The sequence below is a fragment of the Carcharhinus amblyrhynchos genome, chromosome 13, assembly GCF_965287045.1.
Source record: "Carcharhinus amblyrhynchos chromosome 13, sCarAmb.v2.hapA, whole genome shotgun sequence".
Classification (NCBI taxonomy): domain Eukaryota; kingdom Metazoa; phylum Chordata; class Chondrichthyes; order Carcharhiniformes; family Carcharhinidae; genus Carcharhinus; species Carcharhinus amblyrhynchos.
Genome location: NC_137336.1, coordinates 71845816 through 71871916, shown reverse-complemented (window position 1 = coordinate 71871916; position 26101 = coordinate 71845816). Strand labels below are relative to the sequence as shown.

Sequence of the window (26101 nt, the reverse complement as noted above, 5' to 3'; positions counted from 1 at the left end):
CACCCCACCCAGATTCCCCAAAAGTCCCATCACATGGCAGCTAGTCCAGCACAGGTGGCAAAGGTGAGTGCCAACACCAGGTATCCCGTCTTCTCCACTTGCGGTAGTTTCAGAGCACTTCCCGAATCCCAGGCCTGACAGAGGAGGAGGAGAAAAACATCTCTGATGAATTCCCAGCTCTCTCGCTTGTTCCACCTCACTCTCCCTCCCAAGTTGCTCCTCCCAATTCCGCATTCTCCTTCCCTCGCCTTTCTATCCCCCTCTCTTTCCTTCCCTCCATCTATCTCCCACTCACCCAGCTCTGGTCATCTCCTTCTGTCCCCTCTGCCACCCACTCCCTCCACCCCCAACCATCCCCTGCCCCTCCGTGCCGTTACTTCCATTCCTCCCAGTCCTTTCCCTCCCCTTCTGCATTCCCCCGTTGATATACTCTCTGCTTTCGCCTCTCAATCACACTTTCCCCCTCCACCCCTCACTCCTCCCCTCCCATTCCCTTCCCTGCTCCCTCCACCCTTTCCCGCCCTCTCTCCCCTCCTTCGTCCCTCTGTCTCTCCCTCCCACTCCCTTTCCCTTTCTCTGCCCCATCAGCTCCCTCCTCTGCCCCCCCCCCCGTCTCCCCCTCGCTCCCGCCCTCCCCATTCCTCCACCCCCACTCGCTCCCTCTCCCCCATCTCTCCTCTGCCTCCTTCTCCCCTACTCTCCCCCACCCCTCCCTCCCTCCTCTCCTCCCTGCTCCCTCCCTCTGTGAACTCCGATCCCCTCACTCACCAGATGTCGAACACCATTCCAGGTGTGGTAAGCAAATGGGAAGCAGACACTGAATTTGCCAGCGTAGATCAGAGCACGAGGTAGATCCATATTCCGGAACAGATCCACATAAAATGTGAAGTCACCGGGGAGGAGGAGAGCGGCAACCGCGAACATAGAGATCCCTGCGGACATCAGGAGAGAGACAGAGAGAACGTGAGAGGGGGAAAAGAGAGAGAGAGAGAATGTGAGAAGGGGAAAAGAGAAAGAGAGAGAGAGAACGTGAGAGGGGGAAAAAGAGAGAGAAAACGTGAGAGAGAAAAGAGAGAGAGAAAACACGAGAGGGGGAAAAAAAGAGAGAGGGAGAGAACCTGAGAGGGGGAATATATAGATGATTTATTATATAGATGATCTGGAGGAGGGAACCGAGTGTATGGTGTCGAAATTTGCTGATGACACCAAGATTGGTGGAACGGCAAATTGTGCGGAGGGTGTGGAGAGTCTGCAGAAGGATCTAGATAGGCTGGGCGAATGGGCCAGGAAATGGCAAATGGAATTTAATGTTGGCAAGTGCGAGGTAGTCCACTTTGGTAGGAATAATGGTAGGAAGGACTATTACTTACGTGGCGAAAAACTGCAGCAGGCGACAGTGCAGAGGGACCTCAGGGTCCTTGTGCATGAGTCGCAAAAACCCAGCCTGCAGGTGCAGCAGGTGGTCAGGAAGGCGAACGGGATGCTGACCTTCATAGCGAGGGGGATTGAATATAAAAGTAGGGAGGTCTTGCTGCAGCTGTATAGGGCACTGGTGAGGCCGCAGCTGGAGTACTGTGTACAGTTTTGGTTGCCGCACTTACGCAAGGATATTTTGGCCTTGGAGGGAGTGCAGAGGAGGTTTACTAGGCTGATGCCGGAGTTGAGGGGGTTGAGCAATGAGGAAAGGCTGAATAAACTAGGCTTGTACTCGTTAGAGTTTAGAAGAATGAGGGGAGATCTCATTGAGACATATAAGATGATGAATGGGATGGATAGGATAGAGGTGGAGAGACTCTTCCCGCTCAGAAAGGACAGTAGGACTAGGGGGCACAGCCTCAAGATAAAGGGGGGTGCGGTTTAGAACGGAGTTGAGGAGGAACTTCTTCACTCAAAGGGTGGTGAATCTCTGGAATTCTCTGCCCGTTGAAGTGGTGGAGGCTGCCTCGCTAAATATTTTTAAGACGCGGGTTGATGGGTTTTTGACTGGCAAGGGAATTAAGGTTATGGGGAGAAAGCGGGAAAGTGGAACTGAGCCACGACAGATCAGCCATGATCTTATTGAATGGCGGGGCAGGCTCGAAGGGCTAGATGGCCTACTCCTGCTCCTATTTCTTATGTTCTTATGAAAAGAGAGAGAGAGAGTGAGAGGAGGAAAAGAGAGAGAGAATGTGAGAGGGGGAAAGAGAGAGAGAGAATGTGAGGGGGGAAAAGAGAGTGTGAGAGAGGGGGAAAAGAGAGAGAGAACGCAACGCGAGAGGGGGAAGTAGAGAGACAGTGTGAGGGGGAAAAGAGAGAACGTGAGAGAGGGAAAAGAGAGAGAGCATGAGAGGGGGAAAAGAAAGAGAGAACGTGAGAGGGGGACGACAGCAAGCAAGATTTTTGGGGTCTCACAGAGAGAGGACATGTCCTCTTCGTGCTTTGCCACGAAGGATGTAAGAGGGGGAAGAGGAGAAAAGGAGACTTAGAGAGAAGGGTGGGGTGGATGGGGAGAAGGGGAGGAGGAAGGATAGAGCTGCTGGAGGAATAACACTGACCCGCTGTTTCTCACCTGCGCTTAATGTGGCTCCTGTCCCACGATGCAGCACTGACATCGCCATCGGTAATGACCAACTGTGAGACAGGAAGAAGAGAACGATCAGAGAGAGTTTAAAGTTTTATTTGTTCGTGTCACAAGTAGACTTACATTAACAGCACAATGAGGTTACTGTGAATATCTGGGGGACAGGCAGTTTAAGAAGCGGGTTGATGGGTTCTTGATAAGAGAGGGGATTAAGGGTTATGGGGAGAGGGCGGGAAAGTGGAACTGAGCCACAACAGATCAGCCATGATCTTATTGAATGGCGGGGCAGGCTCGAAGGGCTAGATGGCCTACTCCTGCTCCTATTTCTTATGTTCTTATGTTCTTAAGTAGGAAGTGACGAGATTCAGGAGTACAATATCAAGAGTAGGAGTCTTAGCTGGGTTGAAGAGCAGAAGGATCTTGGGGTCCGGGTCCATAGGACTCTTAAATCAGCCTCACTGATTTAAGGAGGATGTGGTCAAGAAGGCGTATAGTGTACTGGCCTTCACTAATCGAGGGATTGAGTTTAGGAGTCGGGAGGTAATGCTGCAACTTTATAGGACCCTTGTCAGACCCCACTTAGAGTACTGTGCGCAGTTCTGGTTGCCTTGCTACAGGAAGGATGTGGAAGCTATTGAAAGAGTGCAGAGGAGATTTACAAGGATGTTGCCTGGATTGGGAGACATGCCTTATGAAGATAGGTTGAGGGAGCTAGGGCTCTTCTCCCTGGAGAGACAAAGGTTGAGAGGCGACCTGATAGATGTTTATAAAATGTTGAGAGGAATAGATAGGGTGGATTCATGGAGGCTATTTCCCAGGGCTGAAATGGTCGCTATGAGACGACACAGGTTTAAGGTGCTGGGAAGCAAGTACAGAGGAGATGTTAGGGGTAAGTTTTTCACTCAGAGGGTGGTGAGTGAGTGCAATCGGCTGCCGTCGGTGGTGGTAGAGGCGAACTCGCTGGGGTCTTTTAAAAGACTTCTGGATGAGTATATGGGATTTAAAGGCATTGGAAGTTACAGACAGTTCTATGGCTTGGTAGGTATAGATGTGATTGGTGCAGCTTGTGGGCCGAAGGGCCTGTTTGTGCTGTAGTGTTCTATGACCTTAGGGAGGCCAAGAGCCAGAGCTGGAGCGAGGTTGTGGGGTGAGGGAAGGCAGTGAGATTGGGGTGAACGCTTACCCATAGATGGTCAGATGTGGCGACAGAGGCCGGTTTAACCGTTCATTCTTCTTCCAGAATCGGTCCATTTCCTCCTTGGCACTGGTTGCCATGGGTACAATCCTGCACAAACAGAATTAATCTGTTATCAGACAAGGTCCTAAAGAGACCATTGTAATGACAACACTCTCCAACCCCGCCAGACTGAGACTCCTAAATCCCTCAGACCGAGCGACCCCTCACCCCCACCATCCCCTCCATCTCCAGACCGAGAGACCCCTCACCCCCCTCCATCTCCAGACCGAGAGACCCCTCACCCCCCTCCATCTCCAGACCGAGAGACCCCTCACCCCCCTCCATCTCCAGAGACTCTTCACCCCACTTCCCTTCAGACTGTGAGACTCCCCCTCCCCTGCCCCATCCCTCCAGACTGAGATTTCTTACCCCATCCCCAAGCTCTCAGGGTCACTCACCATCGCGCACCAAGGGCAGGAACCCGTGGATTCCGCAAACAATGGCGACCAGCTGCCCTGGGAGTGAAAGAGAGTAATTACAATTCAATGTAGTCAGCAAGAAGGACAAAGGTGTTCAGAGAAAACAAGAGAGAAAGATCTACAGTGAGACACAGTGTGGACTGTTTGTCAGTCCTGCACTCCCGCCACACTGACCCTCCGACAGTGCAGAGCTCCCGCCACACTGACCCTCCAACAGTGCAGAGCTCCCGCCACACTGACCCTCTGACCAATAACAACGTTGCTTACGTTACTCCTTTTACTGATCCTCTGACAGTCCAACACTGTCAAACGGTCAGACTGGTTACACAGCAGGATTATGCCATTTGTTCTATTGAACTTGCTTTTTTTTTAAACAATAACAGTGATGCTTACACTAGTCCTTCTACCCTTGCCTTTACCACGCAGTACTGAAGGCACTTTGTCCCCTTTTCAGTGTCTGACTCATCTGACCAGAGGTTCTGGGTCCTTCACTATAACAAAGTTCTGTTTAATGTATAGTTTCAAAAAAGGATCATACTGGTCTCGGAACTTTAATGCTGTTCCGCTCTCTCCTGATATAGATGCTGCCTGCCCTGGAGTTTCTCAGCCCTCTCTGCTTTTATTCCTGTGTAAACAGGTCACTCGGCCACTGCAGTGGCCCCAAAGGGCAAGGAGGGTGCAACTGCAGCGTGACAATTACATAGAAAATGAAGATTCTAAAATGCCAATATTTTGCACTGGGGAGTGCAGGTGGATGAAGGGTATTGGATTAAACAGTCTTGCAAACATACAGTTATGAAGGTATGGTCTGTGCCTTGCCTATGACAGACTATGATGTGGAGACCTGGTGTTGTGAGACTTCTTACTATGACAGACTATGGCAGTACCCAACCAGCCTGTGCTTGCAGAACTCAAAATACAGTGTCCAACATTAGACATGACTCTGTGATTGGACAACATTTGCTAAATACACCGACAGCCAATTTAAGATTATCAGTTGGATTCAGAGTGCGGAACATTCATGTATATTGGAAACTATCTGTATTAATTTAGAGGGCCCTGTTCTTTGCAGACAGAAAGAACAGATACACATATTGCCTGTTTCAGCTAAACTAAATAAGCAACAGCCATTCACTGGTCTATTCCTCATGAGCGATGCCATGACCAGAGTCAAATTGACACAGAACCATAGAATCCCTACAGTGCAGGAGGAAGCCATTCAGCCCATTGAGTCTGCATCGACGGTCCAAAACAGCATCTTGTCCCTGTAACCCTGTGCATTTACCATGGCTAATCCACCTAACCTACGCATCTGTGGACACTAAACTCCTTGGCAGTTAACTGTCAGTCAACATCAACTGATGCGTTCACCTTGGCAGTACACCTGCCGATCAGAGTCAACCAATCCACACTCTCTTCTCATGTAGTACAATGTGGAGTTGCTGGCATCGGACTGCGGTAGGCACAGTAAGTAGTCTCACAACACCAGGTTGAAGTCCAACAGGTTTCTTTGGTACCACAAGCTTTTGGAGCATTGCCCCTTCATCAGCTGAGTGAAGAATTCAGTTCACAAACAGGGCATATATAGACACAAACTCAATTACAAGATAATGGTTGAGATGCTTGTCTTAACAGGTAATCAAGCCTTTACAGATACAGAGAATGTGAGTGGAGAGAGGGCTAGGCACAGGTTCAAGGAGGTATGAATTTTCTCCAGCCAGAACAGTTAGTGAAATTTTGCAAGCTCAGGCAACTCATGGGGGTTACAGATAGTGTGACATGAACCCAAGATCCCGATTGGGGCTGTCCTCATGTGTGCAGAACTTGGCTATCAGTCTCTGTTCAGCGATTCTGCGATGTCGTGTGTCATGAAGGCCGCCTTGGAGAATGCTCATTTGAAAATCAGAGGCTAAATGCCCTTGACTTGCTGAAATGTTCCCCAACAGAAAGGGCACACTCCTGCCTGGTGATTGTTGAGCAGTGTCAATTCATCCATTGTTGTAGCATCTGCAAGGTCTCCCCAACGTACCATCCTTTCCTGCAGCGTATCAGGTAGACAATGTTGGCCAAGTCACAGGAGTAGGTATTGTGTATCTGGTGGATGGTGGTCTCAAGTGAGACGATGGCATCTATGGTCGGTGATCTGGCATATCTTGCAGAGGTTGCTGTGGCAGGGTTGTGTGGTATCATGGTCACTGTTCTCCTGAAGGCTGGGTAGTTTGCTGGGTATAATGGTCTGTTTGAGGTCGCGTGATTGTTTGAAGGCAAGTAGTGGAGCTGTGGGGATGATCTTGGTGAGATGTCTGTCTTCATCAATGACATGTTGAAAGCTCCAGAGATGATATCGTAGCTTCTCCACTCCGGGGAAGTACTGGACAGCGAAAGCTATTCTGTTCTCTGTGTCCGATGTTTGTCTTCCGAAGAGGTCTGTGCGGTTTTTCACTGTGGCACGTAAGAACTGTCGATCAATGAGTTGAGCGCCATATCCTGTTCTTACGGGACGTCTTTCAGTGTCTGTAGGTGTCTATTATGATCCTCTGTATATGGAGGGCTTGTCCGTTGGGGGTTGTTTCTTTAATGTGTTTAGGGTGGAAGCTGGAGAAATGAAGCATCATGAGGTTATCCATGGGCTTGTGGTACAGTGAAGTGCTGAGGTGACCGTCCTTAATGGAGATGTGTGTGTCCAAGAATGCAACCGATTCTGGAGAATAGTCCATGGTGAGTCCTGATGGTGGGATGGAACTTGCTGATGTCATCATGTAGTTGTTTCAGTGATTGTTCACCATGGGTCCAAATGAGCCTTCAATATGTCATTGATGAAGACGAACATCTCGCCAAGGCCATCCCCACACCTCCACTACTTGCCTTCAAACAATCGCACAACTTCAGACTATTGTATGCAGCAAACTACCCAGCCTTCAGGAGAACAGCGACCACAACACCACACAACCCTGCCACAGCAACCTCTACATGACATGCTGGATCATCAACACGGATGCGATCATCTCACATGAGAACGCCATCCACCAGGTACATGGTACATACTCTTGTGACTCGGCCAACGTTGTCTATCTGGTACGCTGTGGAAAGGATGTCCCGCAGCTTGGTACGTTGGGGAGACCATGCAGACGCTACAACAACGGATGGATGGACACCACCCGACAATCACCAGGCAGGAGCGTTCCCTTCAAGTCGAGGAACACTTCTGCAGTCACAGGCATTCGGCCTCTGATCTTTGGGTAAGCGTTCTCCAAGGCAGCCATCACGACACACAGAATCGCAGAATCGCTGAGCGGAAACTGATAGCCAAGTTCCACATACATGAAGACAGCCTCAAGTGGGATCTTGGGTTCATGTCACACTATCTGTAACCCCCACAACTTCCCTGGCCTTGCAAAATCTCACTAACTGTCCTGGCTGGAGACAATACACATCTCTTCAATCTGTGCTTAATGCTCTCTCCACTTACATTGTCTTGTAGTGGGAAAAATCAAAAAGATGGCTACCTGGCACATGAAAAAGTTACCTGGGAGAGACGCATTAAGCTGGCACTGACTCTTAGTGCAGACAGCTACTTGAAACTAAAAACATGCAGGTCAGACAGTTGTTTAAAGTTAAACATGCAGGAATCGGATACTGAAGGAAGCCAGTAGAGAGCTTGAGGCACTTTTAAGATAAGGACAGACCTAGGACAATAAGGAGATTAGCCATAAATGGGAACGGGAATACATAATTGCAGAAAAACCAATTACTGTATGTATAGACCAAAACTAAGTCATTGATAGTCACTGATAGAGGAAATGTATCCATTCTATAAAACAATGCAATGTTAAATGCCAATGTCTGTATACGTCTGACTGTAATGATGTGTTAAACTATCGATCCTACTCAACTATAACGATGTGTTAAATGGCTAATGTCTGGACTATCCATTGTCTGAAAGGTGTAAAAATAAACCGCTCTTATTGTATTATTGCGAGAAGGTAGCTGCCCAATGCTGTGCCAGTGTCTTTTCTCCACGAAGCTTCATTAAATAAAACCGTACTGTTGCACCCCAATCTGACTCCGAAGTGGTAATTTCCCACAACAATTGGCGTAGTCGCCAAGGGTCCCATTATGGTAAGTTCCGATCGATTAGGCATGATTGGAAAGCCGGGGTAGAGATCACTGAGAGAATCAGATAGGGTCCAGAATACAATTTGAAACAGCTTAAACTTAAGGGGTATTTGTAGTAATAAGTATTGTTGTATATGGTATAATGATAAGTACTAACTGCTGATAGTGATAAGTAACTGTTACTTATGCTGACCAACAAGAGGACAAGGTAGTGCCTGTCTCAAACAACACAACCTTAAGACTGGCTGTTAAGAGGGGAAATCCCCCACATGATGGTCTGGAATTGAAATGGGCATAGTGGCACCAAGGGCACTTAGGATTGTGAAGCACAAGTGGCAGAGGTTGGTTAACATCAAACTCTGTAATGGTGAACATACGCAGAGTTGCCATCTGATTGCATGAAAGTTTGTAAAGTTGGGTACTGGACAGTCAATGTTGTAAAAGCGGTGCGGAAAAGGAGCTGATCAACGCTGACCTAGAGCCGGGCTCCAGTGGAAAAGCACAATGCCGAGGTGGTAATAGTGGGAACCATGAATGTAAATTGAAACCCTGAGACGGCAGCGAAACATGGCTCTAGAGTAGTAATAGTGGCCGGGGATAGCGAAGTCCCTACGGTTCAGAGCACACTTTACTAGGAAGTAATATGGTGCCTAAAACACATTGCCAAGGTGGCAATAGTGACCGGGCATAGTGAAGTCTGCAAAATGGCAGATAATGAAGTTAAGAGGACCTGCAGGATCCCTTATTGGAGTGTACATGACAGACAGGCGAGAGTTAATAAAGAGGATGCAAAGGGATGGCTGGAATACTTCTCAGACCTTAGAACAGCAGAGAAAGTGGATAGATGGAGAAAAGAGAAACAGGACAAAGAAGATAGGAGTACTGTTAATACATCAGTTAGCTGGTCTAATTGAGCAAGTAGTCACCTCTACTAAGAAGTGGAGTAAAGATAAAGAACAGATTAGAGATTAGAATCCAGAGTAAGGGAACTGGAGAAACAAAACCAGGTATTAGAAGAGAAGCAATGGAGAGGGGAAACTGTTCCTCTAACTCCTTATGAGTCCACACAACAGGACCAACCGCTCCTCCAGAGGAGTGGGAAGCGCTGGAACACAACTTAGTGCCAGTAACCTGAGGGGGAACAGATGCGCAGCCAAAAGTGAATTATAAACCCTTCACCCCAGGTGAGAGACAGCAGATAATGGCTTCCCTGGGTAAATTACAACCTAGAAACGCAAACACTAAATTCTGGGAAGAATTAGACAATTTGGGTAGGACACCAATTACACCTGAGAGACGTACACCAGCTGGTCAGGGCAGCCTGTCCAGCAGATAAGTGGAGGCAGGTAGTAGGTGGACACGCTGCTCCTCCAGCACAGGATTATAGTGGGGGAAGGCGGACACATGTAATCCCCCTAACGTCAGAGATAGATGCCCAACAGGCACCCTTCACCCAGTTTAAAGCAGAAATTCAGGGAGTATTAGGGAATGCTCCCACTAACTGGAGCAGAATTACGCAACAAAACAGTTAAAAGCGGAAGGACCTTCTAAATATGGGGAACAATTGTTCCAGATTTATCAAGAGTGCTCAGGACAAGGGAACCTAGATCGAGCGTTCATCCAGGCTTTTAAGTATGGACTCTGTAGTGCTCACCAAATCATCCTAAAAATGGGAGTGATTATGTCCCTAGATTACGATGAGTTGGTGGAGTGGGCTAGCGGCATATGGGGAGAAGAGAAATCCCAGGCAAGAACAAGGCTAGAAAGAGTAGCAGCTTACAGTAATGGGAATGGAACAAAGTCTAATTGAATTGCCAGAATTGTGGACGGCAAGGGCACTTTGTGAGGGATTGTGGGGCCCCACGGAAAGGAAACAGATTTGGGAACAGTGGGAAACATTGCAGCCACTGTAATAAATATGGACTCACAGAGCAGTGTATTGGAATAAGCATGGGAGACCCCCGACCCTATCCATGACCACAGCAGAACTGGAGGAACCACAGAACCTGCAGAGTCAGCAACATTGACAGTCTGCAGTCCCTGTTCACGAGGGTAAGAAGGAGGGATGGATTTACGTGTCAGCACTAGTAAGAGCAGGCAATTGAGATGCTAGGGGACACAGGAGTATCCATATCTGTCACCGACCTACCCTTACCCACAACAAATAAAATGATTTACCTAACTGGGATAGGAGGGAACAAAACACCCGCCTACCTGAGAGAGACCACGCTAGTAGAGATAAATAATCTGTATATACCAATAAGGTTTTACGTGTGCAAAAATAATGAGGGTACAATAATGGGAAATGATTTGATGAAAGAATATGAGATTCTGATAGAATGTGGAAAGGGAGAATTAATCTGGCCCAGACAGGACGGTCGGAAAACTAGAATAGGGAAACTCACCTCAAAACCATTAAAGTGGCCACAGTCACCACCAGAAATTGGGAATTAGAGACAGGAGGGTTCGGAGCCATTTGTGTTTCCGCCCCCGGGATATGGGCTAAAACAAAGTTAGATACCGGTTTGACTAAAATGGACCCAATAAAGATACCTGGACCGGAGCATAAACCCCACCGACAATACCCAATAAATCCAGAAGCACAGAAAGCTGTAATGGAGATAGTTAAAGGGTTAGTGGAAAGGGGTATTCTGAGAGAAACCACGTGTACCACTAATTCCCCAACATGGCCAGTGAGCAAACCTGATGGAAGCTATAGGTTCACAATAGATTACACCGGATTCAATAAAGTCACATTCAAGTTGCACCCCATTGTAGCAAACCCCTCGAAAATCCTGAATGGTGTGTCATAGGAGCACAAAACATTCACAGTATTGGGCATAGTCAACAAATTCTGGTCCTTACCATTGGATCCCGATTCCCAAGACAAATTCGCCTTTACAGTCAGAGACAAACAATACACTTGGACTCGCCTACCACAGGGATTCCACAACAGCTCCACTATCTTCCATCGTGTAATGAGTGACATCCTGAACGGGATAGAACTGCCAGAGGGTAGTACGGTCCTACAATATGTAGACAATATCCTAATAGCTTTGGAGTCCAAGTCAGGACATCAAGAAGCCTTATATTTAGTACTGAATGAATTAAAAACTGCAGGGTTAAAGTTGAGCCCCAAAAAGGCACAGTTGGGGAAAACACAGGTCCTACACCTTGCCGTGGAGGGACTATCTACTGAGTCTCTGTGGGTGGAAGTTAGGAACAGCAAAGGGTCGAAAACTTTGCTGGGTGTATTCTATAGGCCGCCCAATAGCGATAGGGAAGTTGAGGTACAGATAGGGAAACAGATTCTAGAGTGGTGCAGTAATAATAGAGTTGTCGTGATGGGAGACCTCAATTTCCCAAACATCGACTGGAATATCCCTAGGGTAAGGGGTTTGGATGGGGAGGAGTTTGTTAGGTGTGTTCAGGAAGGTTTCCTGACACAGTACGTGGATAAGCCTACGAGGGGAGAGGCTGTACTTGACCTGGTACTGGCGAATGAACCAGGACAGGTGATGGATCTCTCGGTAGGACAGCATCTTGGGAATGGTGATCATAATTCTATCTCCTTCACAATTGCATTGGAATGAGATAGGATCAGGCAGGCTAAGAAGGTGTTTGTCTGGAGTAGGGGGAAATACGAAGAAGTCAGGAAGTTACTTGGACAAATAAACTGGAAGGAGGCGTTCTTAGGGAAAAGTACCGAAGGAAGGTGGCAGATAAGAACATAAGAACATAATAAGAACATAAGAAATAGGAGCAGGAGTAGGCCATCTAGCCCTTCGAGCCTGCCCCGCCATTCAATAAGATCATGGCTGATCTGTCGCTGCTCAGTTCCACTTTCCCGCCCTCTCCCCATAACCCTTAATCCCCTCTTTTATCAAAAACCCATCAACCCGCGTCTTAAAAATATTTAGCGAGGCAGCCTCCACCACTTCAACGGGCAGAGAATTCCAGAGATTCACCACCCTTTGAGTGAAGAAGTTCCTCCTCAACTCCGTTCTAAACCGCCCCCCCTTTATCTTGAGGCTGTGCCCCCTAGTCCTACTGTCTTTTTTGAGCGGGAAGAGTCTCTCCACCTCTATCCTATCCATCCCATTCATCATCTTATACGTCTCAATGAGATCTCCCCTCATTCTTCTAAACTCTAACGAGTACAAGCCTAGTTTATTCAGCCTCTCCTCATAGCTCAACCCCCTCGTTTGTCTGGAGCTCTGCATGACAACGTTCCGATGAGACAAGGGGGTTTTGGTAGGTCACGGGAACCGTGGTGCACGAAAGCTGTGGTGAACCTAATAAGGAGGAAAAGAAAGGTGTACAAAAGATTCAGGGAACTAGGAGATGTTAAGGACCTGAGGAGTACAAGGATTGTAGAAGGGAGCTTAAAAGGGAAATTAGGAGAGCTAGAAGGGGTCATGAGAAGGCCTTGGCGGGTAAGATTAAGCAGAATCCCAAGGCCTTCTATAAATATGTGAAAAGTAAAAGGAGAAGAAGAGAATATAAACTACTTACCATTTATATAGATGATCTGGAGGAGGGAGCTGAGTGTAGGGTGACGAAATTTCCTGATGACACAAAGATGAGAGGAAAAGCAAATTGCGTGGAGGGTGTGGAAAGTCTGCAGAGAGATCTGGATAGGCTAAACGAGTGGGCGAGGACCTGGCAGATGGAGTACAATGTTAGCAAGTGTGAGGTTATCCACTTTGGCAGAAATAATAGTAGGAGGGATTATTATTTAAAAGGCAGAAAGCTGCAGCATGCTACGGTGCAGAGGGACCTGGGGGTCCTTGTGCACGAGCCGCAAAAACCCAGTCTGCAGGTGCAGCAGGTGATCAAGAAGGCGAATGGAATGTAGGCCTTCATAGCGAGGGGGTAGAATATAAAAGCAGGGAGGTCTTGCTGCAACTGTACAGGGTACTGGTGAGGCTGCAGCTGGAGTACTGTGTGCAGTTTTGGACACCACACTTGCGGAAGGATATATTGGCCTTGGAGGGAGTGCAGAGGAGGTTCACTAGACTGATACCGGAGATGAGGGGGTTAGCTTATGAAGAGAGACTAAATAGACTGGGTCTGTACTCGTTGGAGTTTAGAAGGCTGAGGGGAGATCTTATAGAGACATATAAGACAATGAAGGAGATGGATAGGGTAGAGGTAGAGAGATTCTTCCTGCTTAGAAAGGATAGCAGGACTAGAGGACACAGCCTCAAGATAAAGGGGGTGCAGTTTAGATCAGAGTTGAGGAGGAACTTCTTCACTCAAAGGGTGGTGAATCTCTGGAATTCTCTGCCCGTTGAAGTGGTGGAGGCTACCTCGCTAAATATATTTAAGTCACGGGTAGATAGGTTTTTGATAGGGGAATTAAGGGTTATGGGGAGAAAGCGGGAAAGTGGAACTGATCCACTTCAGATCAGCCATGATCTTATTGAATGGCGGGGCAGGCTCGAAGGGCTAGATGGCCTACTCCTGCTCCTATTTCTTATGTTCTTATGTTCTAAGAGAAGGGATAGGACCTATAAAAGGGGAAGGGGAAAAGGTCTCTGTGGAACCAGAGGAAATGGCAGAGGTGCTTAATGAGTACTTTGCCTCAGTATTCACAGTGGAAGCTGATCTGGGAGATTTTGCTACAGTTTTGCAGCAGGTGAAAAAAGATTGAGTATGTGGATATTAAGGAGGAGGATGTGTTAGAACTTTTGAATTCTATCAAGATAGATAAGTCGCCGGGACCAGATGGGATGTACCCCAGGATACTGTGGGAGGCGAGGGAAGTGATTGCAGAGCCCCGGCGATGATCTTTGTGTCGTCAATGGAGACAGGAGAGGTTCCGGAAGATTGAAGGATTGCGGATGTAGTTCCTATTTTCAAGAAAGGGAACAGAGATTACCGACCAGTGAGTCTGACCTCAGTGGTTGGTAAACTGATGGACAGGCTTCTGAGGGACAAGATTTACGAGCATTTGGAGAGGTTTGACATGATCAGAAATAGTCAGCATGGTTTTGTCAAGGGCAGGTCGTGCCTTACGAGCCTGGTTGAGTTCTTCGAAAATGTGACTGAACACATTGACGAAGGAAGTGCAGTGGACGTGGTGTATATGGACTTCAGCAAGGCGTTTGATAAGGTCCCCCATGCAAGACTTCTTGAGAAGGTGAGAGGGCATGGGATCCAAGGGCCTTTGGCCCTGTGGATCCAGAACTGGCTTGCCTGCAGAAGGCAGAGAGTGGTTGTGGATGGGTCTTTTTCGGCATGGAGGTCAGTCACCAGTGGAGTGCCCCAGGGATCTGTTCTAGGACCCTTGCTGTTTGTCATTTTCATAAATGACCTAGATGAGGAAGTGGAGGGATGGGTAAGTAAGTTCGCTGATGACACGAAGGTCGGTGGTGTTGTGGATGGTCTGGAAGGATGTCAAAAGTTGCAGCAGGACATAAATAGGATGCAGGACTGGGCGGAGAAGTGGCAGATGGATTTCAACACAGATAAATGTGTAGTCGTCCATTTTGGCAGACCCAATGGGATGAACGAGTACACTATCAAGGGCAGGAGTCTTAGTAGTGTTGAAGAGCAGAAGGATCTTGGGGTCCGGGTCCATAGCACTCTTAAATCGGCCTCGCAGGTGGAGGATGTGGTCAAGAAGGCGTATGGTGTACTGGCCTTCATTAATCGAGGGATTGAGTTTAGGAATCGGGAGGTAATGCTGCAACTTTATAAGACCCTTGTCAGGCCTCATTTGGAGTACTGTGCGCAGTTCTGGTCGCCTCACTATAGGAAGGATGTAGAAGCTATTGAGAGGGTACAGAGGAGATTTACAAGGATGTTGCCTGGACTGGGAGGCATGCCTTATGAAGTTAGGTTGACGGAGCTGGGACTCTTTTCCCTGGAGAGACGAAGGTTGCGAGGTGACCTGATAGAAGTTTATAAAATGTTGAGTGGAATGGATAGGGTGGATTCTCGGAGGCTATTTCCCTGGGTTGAAATGGTCGCTACGAGAGGACACAGATTGAAGGTGCGGGGAGGCAAGTACAGAAGTGATGTTAGGGGTAAGTTTTTCACTCAGAGGGTGGTGAGTGAATGGAATCGGCTGCCGTCAGTGGTGGCGGAGGCGAACTCGCTGGGGTCTTTTAAAAGACTTCTGGATGAGTATATGGAATTTAATGGGATTGGGGGGTTATAGATAGGTCTATTGACTGGTAGGTGTTGATGTGATCGGCGCAACTCGTGGGCCGAAGGGCCTGTTTGTGCTGTAGTGTTCTATGTTCTATATCCCAAAGACTTAAAGAAGTGCCAACGGACCAAAAGGCGATACAACAAATGCTGCAACCCGTCACTTTAAGAGGAGTCAGAAAGGTGCTAGGATTATTCAACTATAGCCATAATTTCATCCCAGGGTTCACAAAATTAGCAGAACCCATACAAAGCCTAGCCAAAGGGGGAAAACCAGCTTTAGATCTCATAGAATGGGGACCCTAGCAAGAAGAAGCTTACAGTAAACTAAAAACAGAACTGGTACCAGCCCCAGACTAGGATTACCAGATTCTAATAAGGACTTCCACATCCATTGTAGCAATGAGAGCGGGTTCTATTCCACAGTGATAACACAGGACTATGGCAACAGAAAGAGATGATGTGGAGATGCCAGCGTTGGACTGGGGTAAACACAGTAAGAAGTCGGACAACTGGTGTTGTCAGACTTCCAACAGAAAGAGACCCATAGGGTATTATTTCACCTCAGAATGGCCAGTAGCCACTGAACTGTCAAGGTGGATAGCCGCCTTGGATTGCGCCGCCTGGGCTGTAAAGGTTAGCGAGTCAGTAATCATGACAGGGAATATAATCCTTCACACCAAACACACCTTGGTGGAAATGCTGAACACAGGAAAGCTAAGGTCTGTCTCAAACATGAGAAGGGCTAAACAGGAAGCTGTCTTCCTACCTCCAAGTGAATCAGTTATAATAATAAGGGACACGGAAGATAACCCAGTAGAAGGAATTTTAGACACAGGAGAACCACACAAATGTGAGGATATAGGTATTGATGAAGGAGAGGGTAGGATAAAGGATATACCCTTAGCAGCTGAGGAGACCCTTTTTGTGGATGGGTCACACAAATATGTGGAAGGATCACCCCGAGCGGGGTGGGCAGTAGTGAATGACAAATTAGAGACTGTAAGGTCAGGAAGGATTGACAGAGGTCTATCCGCACAAGTGGCAGAACTAGTGGCACTCACACAGGCACTAGAGTTATCCGAAGGTAAAACAGTGAACATCTGTATAGATAGTCGCTATGCATTCGGGGTCATACATGACTACATGGGGAAGAAGAGGGTTCATAACCAAGGGAGGAACCCCTATTACGCACCAAAGAATTGAGGCATTGTTGAGAGCTAGCGAATAACCTAGAGAAGCCACAGTAATCAAAACTGAAGTGCACCAGAAAGAACCAGGAAGAGATGACCCGGACTGGTTAAATTTCAAAGGGAACCAAGCCACAGATAAGGTGGCACAGGAATCAATTGATTCCTATGGACCTTCAACATATTTTCTGGCTCACTTGTTTTACTTCTGAGCTTCTGGGGATTCCCCTGGATGTTTGCATATGTGCATGTTATTAATTTTTTTCTCTTTTAATCCACAGGTGCTTCAGTCCACCTTGTTGTCCAACAAGGGGCATACACGCGGTGGGTCGTGCGAGGGCTGCTCTTGGATGTTTCGAGAGTTGCCTAGTGCTTCACATTGTTAGTGTATGCTTAAACTGGGCCAGATGCTGGGCAACACAACAGCTCAGTGACTATCACTGTTTGCTGTGCAGATACATTGATTTGGGCCAGTGTCTGCGTGCGTTTGCACATTCTCCCCATAGTTGCGTGGGTGTGTTCTTAGGCTGATTGGTGTAACAAATTGTCCTTAAATTATTCTCCCCTCAATCTGGTTTCCAATGTGGAGTGCCATAAGTATAGACAACGGTCATGGGTGGAGAAGGGACTCACAATGTTGAAACCGTGGCGCGGGCACGTTGGGCCGAAGGGCCTGTTTCCCGTGCTATGTTGTTCTTTGTTAGCCTTAGGACAGGAGACAATTGGCGAGGAGATGAAGTAGATATTCGGGACTTACATAAGGACACCTCAAAAGAGGAAAAGGAGAGATGGGAAGCACAGGGAGCAGTCAAAGGAACTGATAACATTTGGAGATGGGAAGATAAGGTAATCGTACCAGAGTGCATACAAAACACCCCATTGGAACTACACCATGGACACTCATGTGAGTAGAGAGGCCATGATAACTAGTATAGGAAAGGAATGGGACGAGATATAGCCTGACACTGTCACCAATGCGTGACGTTCCAGCAACACAACCCCGGTAAACCCATAAAAATTAAGATGGGACACCAGCCGAGACCAAAGGGACCTGGGGAACATCTGCAAATAGATTTCACAGGGCCAGTGCCACAATCCCTTGGTAAAACTTATTGTCTGCTTATTATAGACAAGTTCGCCAGGTGGGTAGAAGGACAACAGCAGAACAGGTAATTCCTAGATGGGGAGTACCCCTATAAATCGATCGGATCAAGGGACACACCACTGGAAAAGTGGTAAAAAGAGTATGCCAATTAATGGGGATAAAACAAAAATTCCACATCTCTTACCACCCAGAGAGTTCTGGAATGATGGAATGTATGAAAACAACACTTAAAAATGTGCTAGCTAAAGCCATACAAACATCAAGAAAAATATGGACAGAGGTATTGCTCACTATACTAATGAGATTAAGAGCTACCACAAACTGGACAACCCCGGATTAACTAATGATAGGACAGACAATGCAATTACCAGAAAGCATCATAACAGGTGGGACCTGTGTAGGTCCACTAAAAGATAAAATCAGGGGATATGTTTTGGAACTAAGCACCCAACTCAAAGGGATGCGCAAATTGATAAAAGGCAATCAGGAACAAAGAGACACAGAGAGAGAGTTTGAAATGCGACTCGACGCCCCAGCAGCGCGAAGTTACATCCTAGTAAAAACATTATCTGACAAACCAGGGTTTGCACCAAAATGGAATGGGCCATATGAAGTTATAATTAGTAGAGACACCTGTGCCTGTATAGACAGGAGGGGGAAAGATACAGGGAAACATCGGACACAGCTGAAATGACATAAAGAAATGCAAGAATGAATGAATGAGTGAGTGAACGAGTGAACTAACAGAACTGCTTTCCTCAACACAGGCAAAGACTGCAAGCAAGAACAACTGGTGCGTGTGGGTCAATATATTGTATAATTTTTGGAGATTATATAAATTATAATATATAAATTATAGGTTTGATATTTGATCATTGCGAATAAGTAAATGCGTATGTAATTGTACTACTTTGCATTGTCACAACTGTAAATTTGACTGGATGGGAGGATAATCTATGTTACAAAGCTCACATGCATTTACACAGGAATGAAACTGTATGTTACCCGTTAGCACAACCGGTAGAAGCCCTATTTGTAGTCACCCCTGGATGGGGATACTGCAAGCTATCCGCTTTGTTTTATGGGGCAGGGATGGGGATGTGCCTATGCCTTGGTCACCAAGAATGATTCCTGTATGCAGGTGCAGCATGTCCACCAACATTGTCAGGTTAATAAGGGACAGTTTACTTGCACTAGTGATGAACAGAAGTGTCTGAACATAACCCTGGGAAGACAGCTCATTTGTGGACAGCGCAATGGAACTCACGTAAGATCAGCCAAATGGATTTACCAGGTGATATTCACCAGGTGGTGGGATCAAATGGGGAATCAAGTAAACTGAACAATTGGCAATATGAACAAACTCATAATCAAGACACTAAATGTTACCGGAATAAGAAGGGATATGTGTTCCTCTTCAATAGTACTTAAATGACAGAAACACCAAACCTCCCAAACCATTTTGCAGTAGGAACAGTAGGACCACTGATGGTTCCACACCCTCATATACGGAGACGAACAGTAACTTGGGCTATCAACAAGGAATTCTGCGCTCATTGGGAAGCCCCAGGCACAATGGGATCCTTACTGGGATACAGGTTCCTTGGAGCCCAATCTCTGGGAGGGGCAGGAGTGATTAGTGTAAAGAACAGGAATCATCTTGTTTGTGAACTAACAGTCCTGGGAAACAGCACTTCAAAAGCACTGGAGGCTGTTAACCAAGAAAGGCTGAACTGAAATTATATGCACAGCAGAAACGATACGCAGTGGACTACCAGTTAGCACGAGGGGGAGTGTGTACAATTATAGACAATAAATGCATAACCCATGGTACAAACAAGTCTTATAACATTACACAAGTCATCAATAGCATCAGAGAACAACTTGATAGCTTCAAACAAGGAACCAAGAAAGGAGGAATGGCTAGTGGGGGCTGTCAAAGAACAAAGAACAACACAGCACAGGAAATAGGCCCTTCGGCCCAACAAGCCCACGCCGCCATTTTAACATTGTGAGTGCCCTCTTCTACCTATGACCTTTGTCTACGCCTATTGGACTCCACAACAAAGGAATTATAACCAGATTGAGGGACGCCTAATTTAGGGACATGGGGACATGTCCTGGGAACCTTATTTATTATGTGGATTGGTCAAACTCATTTCAATTGTAATTGTCTGTTGTCTAATTGTTGGCTGCCTGAAAGTCTGCTGCAAGGTTATGGTAACGAGAATTGTAAAAAGTCTGACAACACCAGGTTTTAGTCCAACCTATTTATTTGATAATATATATTATCACATGTAGAGATCAATTTATATATAATATATATTATCAAATAAATAGGTTGGACTAAAACCTGGTGTTGTCAGACTTTTTACTGTGTTTACGCCAGTCCAACGCCGGCATACCCACACACATAACGAGAATTGTGCCAGGAGCCAGTGTATCCATCGAGGAAGAACCCATGATGAAGATCCCCGAAGACATCAGAAGAACCGGAGGAGGAAAGGAGAAAATTGATCTCTACATGTGAAGATGCAGCTGTTGGTCTACGGATTATTAAAAATTATAATAACCTGGATCATGAGTCACATGAGCAGACTGGAAATGGAGGGATACAGAAGAATGGTCTAGTTGGACCAATGAGCGGCGCAGGCTTGAACGGCCTGTTTCCTGTGCTGTATTGCTCTTTGTTCTTTAAAAGAGGGAACTGTAGTGGGAAAAATCACAAAGATGGCCACCCAGCACATAAAAAAGTTACCTGGGAGAGAGACATTAAGCAGGCACTGACTTTTACTGCAGACAGCTACTTGGAACTAAACACATACAGGACAGACAGTTATTTAAAGTTAGACATGCAGGAATCAGATACTGCAGGAAACTGGCAGAGAGCTTGAGCACTTTTAAGATAAGGACAGACCTAGGACAATAAGGAGATTAGCCACAAATGAGAACAGGAATACGAAGGCATTTGACAAGGTACCCACACAAGAGGTTATTGCAGAAGGTAAGGGGGCATGGAGTTGGGGGGTAGGGTGTTAGCGTGGATAGAGGATTGGTTGTCAAATAGGAGGCAGAGAGTGGGGGTTAATGGGTGCTATTCGGATTGGCGGTTGGTGACTAGTGGAGTGCCCCAGGAGTCGATGCTGGGGCCTCAGCTATTTACCATTTATATAGATGATCGGGAGGAGGGAACCGAGTGCATGGTGTCGAAATTTGCTGATGACACCAAGATTGGTGGAACGGCAAATTGCGCGGAGGGTGTGGAGAGTCTGCAGAAGGATCTAGATAGGCTGGGTGAATGGGCCAGGAAATGGCAAATGGAATTTAATGTTGGCAAGTGCGAGGTGGTCCACTTTGGTAGGAATAATGGTAGGAAGGACTATTACTTACATGGCGAAAAACTGCAGCAGGCGACGGTGCAGAGGGACATAAGAACATAACATAAGAAATAGGAGTAGGAGTAGGCCATCTAGCCCTTCGAGCCTGCCCCGCCATTCAATAAGATCATGGCTGATCTGTCGTGGCTCAGTTCCACCTTCCCGCCCTCTCCCCATAACCCTTAATCCCCTCTCTTATCAAAAACCCATCAACCCGCGTCTTAAAAATATTTAGCGAGGCAGCCTCCACCACTTCAACGGGCAGAGATTTCCAGAGATTCACCACCCTTTGAGTGAAGAAGTTCCTCCTCAACTCCGTTCTAAACCGCCCCCCCCCCTTTATCTTGAGGCTGTGCCCCCTAGTCCTACTGTCTTTTTTGAGCGGGAAGAGTCTCTCCACCTCTATCCTATCCATCCCATTCATCATCTTATACGTCTCAATGAGATCTCCCCTCATTCTTCTAAACTCCAACGAGTACAAACCTAGTTTATTCAGCCTCTCCTCATAGCTCAACCCCCTCAACTCCGGTATCAGCCTAGTAAACCTCCTCTGCACTCCCTCCAAGGCCAAAATATCTCTGCGCAGGTGCGGCGCCCAAAACTGCACACCTCGGGGTCCTTGTGCATGAGTCGCAAAAACCCAGCCTGCAGGTGCAGCAGGTGGTCGGGAAGGCTAATGGGATGCTGGCCTTCATAGCGAGGGGGATTGAATATAAAAGTAGGGAGGTCTTGCTGTGGCTGTATAGGGCATTGGTGAGGCCGCAGCTGGAGTACTGTGTGCAGTTTTGGTCGCTGTACTTACGCAAGGATATTTTGGCCTTGGAGGGAGTGCAGAGGAGGTTTACTAGGCTGATACCGGAGTTGAAGGGGTTGAGCTATGAGGAGAGGCTGAATAAACTGGGCTTGTACTCGTTAGAGTTTAGAAGAATGAGGGGAGAGCTCATTGAGACATATAAGATGATGAATGGGATGGATAGGATAGAGGTGGAGAGACTCTTCCCGCTCAGAAAGGACAGGACTAGGGGGCACAGCCTCAAGATAAAGGGGGGGGCGGTTTAGAACGGAGTTGAGGAGGAACTTCTTCACTCAAAGGGTGGTGAATCTCTGGAATTCTCTGCCCATTGAAGTGGTGGAGGCTACCTCGCTAAATATTTTTAAGACGCGGGTTGATGGGTTTTTGATAAGCGAGTGGATTAAGGGTTATGGGGAGAGGGTGGGAATGTGGAATTGAGCCACGACAGATCAGCCATGATCTTATTGAATGGCGGGGCAGGCTCGAAGGGCTAGATGACCTACTCCTGCTCCTATTTCTTATGTTCTTATAAATGCAGGAAAACCAAATATTGTATGTATAGACTATACTGTAAGTCATTGATAGTCACCGAGAGGAAATGCATCCATTCTATAAAACAATGCAATGTTAAATGCCAATGTTTGTATACGTCTAGCTGTAATGACGTGTTAAACTATTGATCCTACTCAACTATAACGACGTGTTAAATGGCTAATGTCCATGTCCAAACTATCCATTGTCTGAAAGATATAAAAATAAAACCCTCCTACTGTATTATTGAGAGAAGGTAACTGCCGAGTGCCAGTGCCTTTTCTCCACGAAGCTTCGTCAAATAAAACTGTACTGTTACACCCCCAGTCTGACTCCAAAGTGGTAATTTCCCACAACAGTCTGCACCTGTAAAGATCTGATTACCTGTTAAGTCTCACATTTCAATTATTATCTTGTAATTGAGTTTGTGATTATATATGCCCTGTTTGTCAACCAAACTCTTCACTCACCTGATGTAGAGGCAACGCTCCAGAAGCTTGTGCGACCAAATAAACATGTTGGACTTTAACCTGGTGTTGTGAGATTACTTACATGTAATATAAATTATCGTTGCCTTTATATTTAGCATTCCTGTGAATTGCCTGATGAGTGTAAGACAAAAAGCTTCGACCAACACCGTAAGGTCAAGGAAGGATTTTCTTTCCTTTGTCTGTCATTGAATCTCCAACTTTCCCTGAGAAATGTCTCACTGGCCAATATTAACTCACTAAAACTCTTTATTAAACGATTCACAATCCTTGGATTAAATTCACTCTGTAAAGAAAGAACTACAAGGAGGCTTTTCTAATGAAATGTTGAATTAAGAGGTGTACAGATATCCATATCCCACTCACCTGAGCAGCAGCGCCATCTTTGTTCGTTCCTTCCTTGACCTTTGATGACGTCACGGCGCCGTGACCCTCGGACTCTGAGTCCAGTTGGGCAGCGGCCATCTTTGATTATACTCTTGACCCTCCCGCAAAGACGTCGACGTTCATTCTCTCAGTCGACGGTTACGGAAGTGACGTTAGATTCTCCCCCCCTTCCGACCTGACAAGGCTGCCTCCGCCATCTTTGATCTTCCCAACGGGAGCCTTCTCCCATCGACCTCAGCGCTTTCCTGCCCGCTTAGCGCAGGCGCATTGCAGACCAACGATGTGATACGTCCACTTTTAAACATAAATCCATCACAGAAATTAAAAACAGGCCAGCTCACCGCTTCCAGCCCAGGGTAAAATAATATTCCCCCCGCTCAGACTTTAGAATGGAAGAGACCAAGTTGGCCACGTTGCGATCGGTGACCCCAGAGTGACAAACTCACAACGAGAAGGGGGGCGCTTTGGCCCATTCGCCAACTCTTGGGGGCCTTTACTGTGGCTTGGGCTCATTGGCATAAGAGTACAATTCTTGTTTCACAGGTGGATTGGCACACTGGTTCGCACTACTGCCAGGGACCTGGATTTGATTCTCGGCTTGGGTCACTGTCGTGCGTGGAGGTTGCACGTTCTTCCCAACACTGCGTGGGTTTCCTCCAGGTGCTTCGGTTTCCTCCCACAGTCCGAAAGATGTGCTGGTTAGATGCATTGGCCATGATAAACTCTCCCTCACTGTACCCAAACAGACGTCGAAGCATGGGGACTGGGGGATTTTCACAGTAACTTCATTGCAGTATTAATGTAAGCTTACTTGAGACACGAATAAATAAATCAATGCAGAGTTATGACAGCAAAGAAGGAAGCCATTTCAGCCTGCGTTGTCTGCACTTGCTCTCTGCTTTAGAACATAAGAACATAAGAAATAGGAGCAGGAGTAGGCCATCTGGCCCTTCGAGCCTGCCCCGCCATTCAATAAGATCATGGCTGATTTGTCGTGGCTCAGTTCCACATTCCCACCCTCTCCCCATAACCCTTAATCCCCTCTCTTATCAAAAACCCATCAACCCGCGTCTTAAAAATATTTAGCGAGGTAGCCTCCACCACTTCAACGGGCAGAGAATTCCAGAGATTCACCACCCTTTGAGTGAAGAAGTTCTTCCTCAACTCCGTTCTAAACCGCCCCCCTTTATCTTGAGGCTGTGCCCCCTAGTCCTACTGTCCTTTCTGAGCGGGAAGAGTCTCTCCACCTCTATCCTATCCATCCCATTCATCATCTTATACGTCTCAATGAGATCTCCCCTCATTCTTCTAAACTCCAACGAGTACAAGCCTAGTTTATTCAGCCTCTCCTCATAGCACAACCCCCTCAACTCCAGTATCAGCCTAGTAAACCTCCTCTGCACTCCCCCCAAGGCCAAAATATCATTTCACTGAGTGCCATTTCACCCACCCTCTTCCCATAACCCTGCACATTAGAATAGAATCATAGAAGTCCTACAGTGAAGAAGGAGACCATTCAGCCCATTGAGCCTGCACCAACAACAATTCCACCTAGGCCCTGTCCCCAGACCCCAGTTATGTACCCTGCTAGTCCCCCTGACACTAAGACGTAATTTAGCATGGCCAGTCAACCTGACCCGCACATCTTTGGGGTGTGAGAAGAGACTGGAGCACCAGGAGGAAACACACGCAGACACGGGGAGAATGTACAAACTTGACACAGTCACCCAAGGCCTGAATTGAACAGGGGTCCTTGGTGCTGTGAGGCAGCTGTCCTAACCACTATGCCACCGTGCTGCCCACATTCTTCTTTTTCAGGAGTATAATTCCTGGCCAGAACAAACTCTGCTCTCTGACAAGTCCTCAACTTTGCACTTCCTGCTTTTTTGGCCATCTGTCCCTCTTGGTTCCCTTCAACCATATCCTGGGTCTCCTCCGGCCGCGGTAGGTTGAATTATTTTTCTATTGAACATCAGCGAGGCTGGTGAGCACTGAGTTGTTGCGTGTGGTGTGTTGCAGTACATTCTTAGAAATGTATTTATTCCCTGCCCTAGTAACCAACCCCTCCCCTTCCTGTGACAACTTCAGAGACTGTTTCAGAGTCTGAACAAATCACTCCACTAGACCATTTGTCGCTGGGTGATATGGTGCCGACATCAGATGTCTGATTCCGTGGTGCACCACATACTCCGTCAAATCCTGTGTCACAAACTGGGATCTGTTGTCACTGACCATTTGTTCCTGATTACCAAACTGGGGAAATATGTTCACTCCATGAGCCCCGGCAACTCGGAGTGGGTCTCTATTACCACTAAAAGCATCTGCCCTTCTGCTGGCCCAGCAAAGTCAATGTGGATTCACTGTCACGGCGATTGTGGCCGTTCCCACGGATGAAGAGGTGATAAGGGCGGCGCCTTCCCGACCAAAGCTCAGGATTCAAAGAATCCTGCTTTTTCTTCAACTCGTCCATCAACATTTGGCCACCATTTTCCATTCGCACCACTCCTGGTTGCCTTTGGTTCCAGCACCTTTCCTCTTATTGATGGGGGAATGACGACTCTCATGCCCCATAACAAACATCCATCCAATATGGGCAACTCCCGTCTTTTGGACGAATACAGCCGAAACTCTGACCTCCCTCTCAGGAACAGGTCCATTACTTGGCTCATAATCAGATCGTTGCAGATGGCATTCCATACTTGGTGAGCAGTTAGCGGAACTTTATCCTGTGTGAAGTACA

General features: G+C 47.1%; 1 protein-coding gene across 1 annotated transcript; it reads right to left on the bottom strand.

Annotated features, from left to right (window-relative positions):
- On the bottom strand, positions 1-23409 carry sdhc (succinate dehydrogenase complex, subunit C, integral membrane protein). Its single transcript, XM_080201165.1, has 6 exons — positions 23341-23409; positions 4196-4252; positions 3744-3845; positions 2549-2610; positions 769-932; positions 1-134 (listed from the first exon to the last, which is right to left on the bottom strand). Exons 1-6 carry the CDS (start codon positions 23355-23357, stop codon positions 30-32), a joined length of 507 nt encoding a protein of 168 aa, XP_080057291.1. The 5' UTR covers positions 23358-23409; the 3' UTR covers positions 1-29.
- Positions 23410-26101: the final 2692 nt, after the last annotated feature.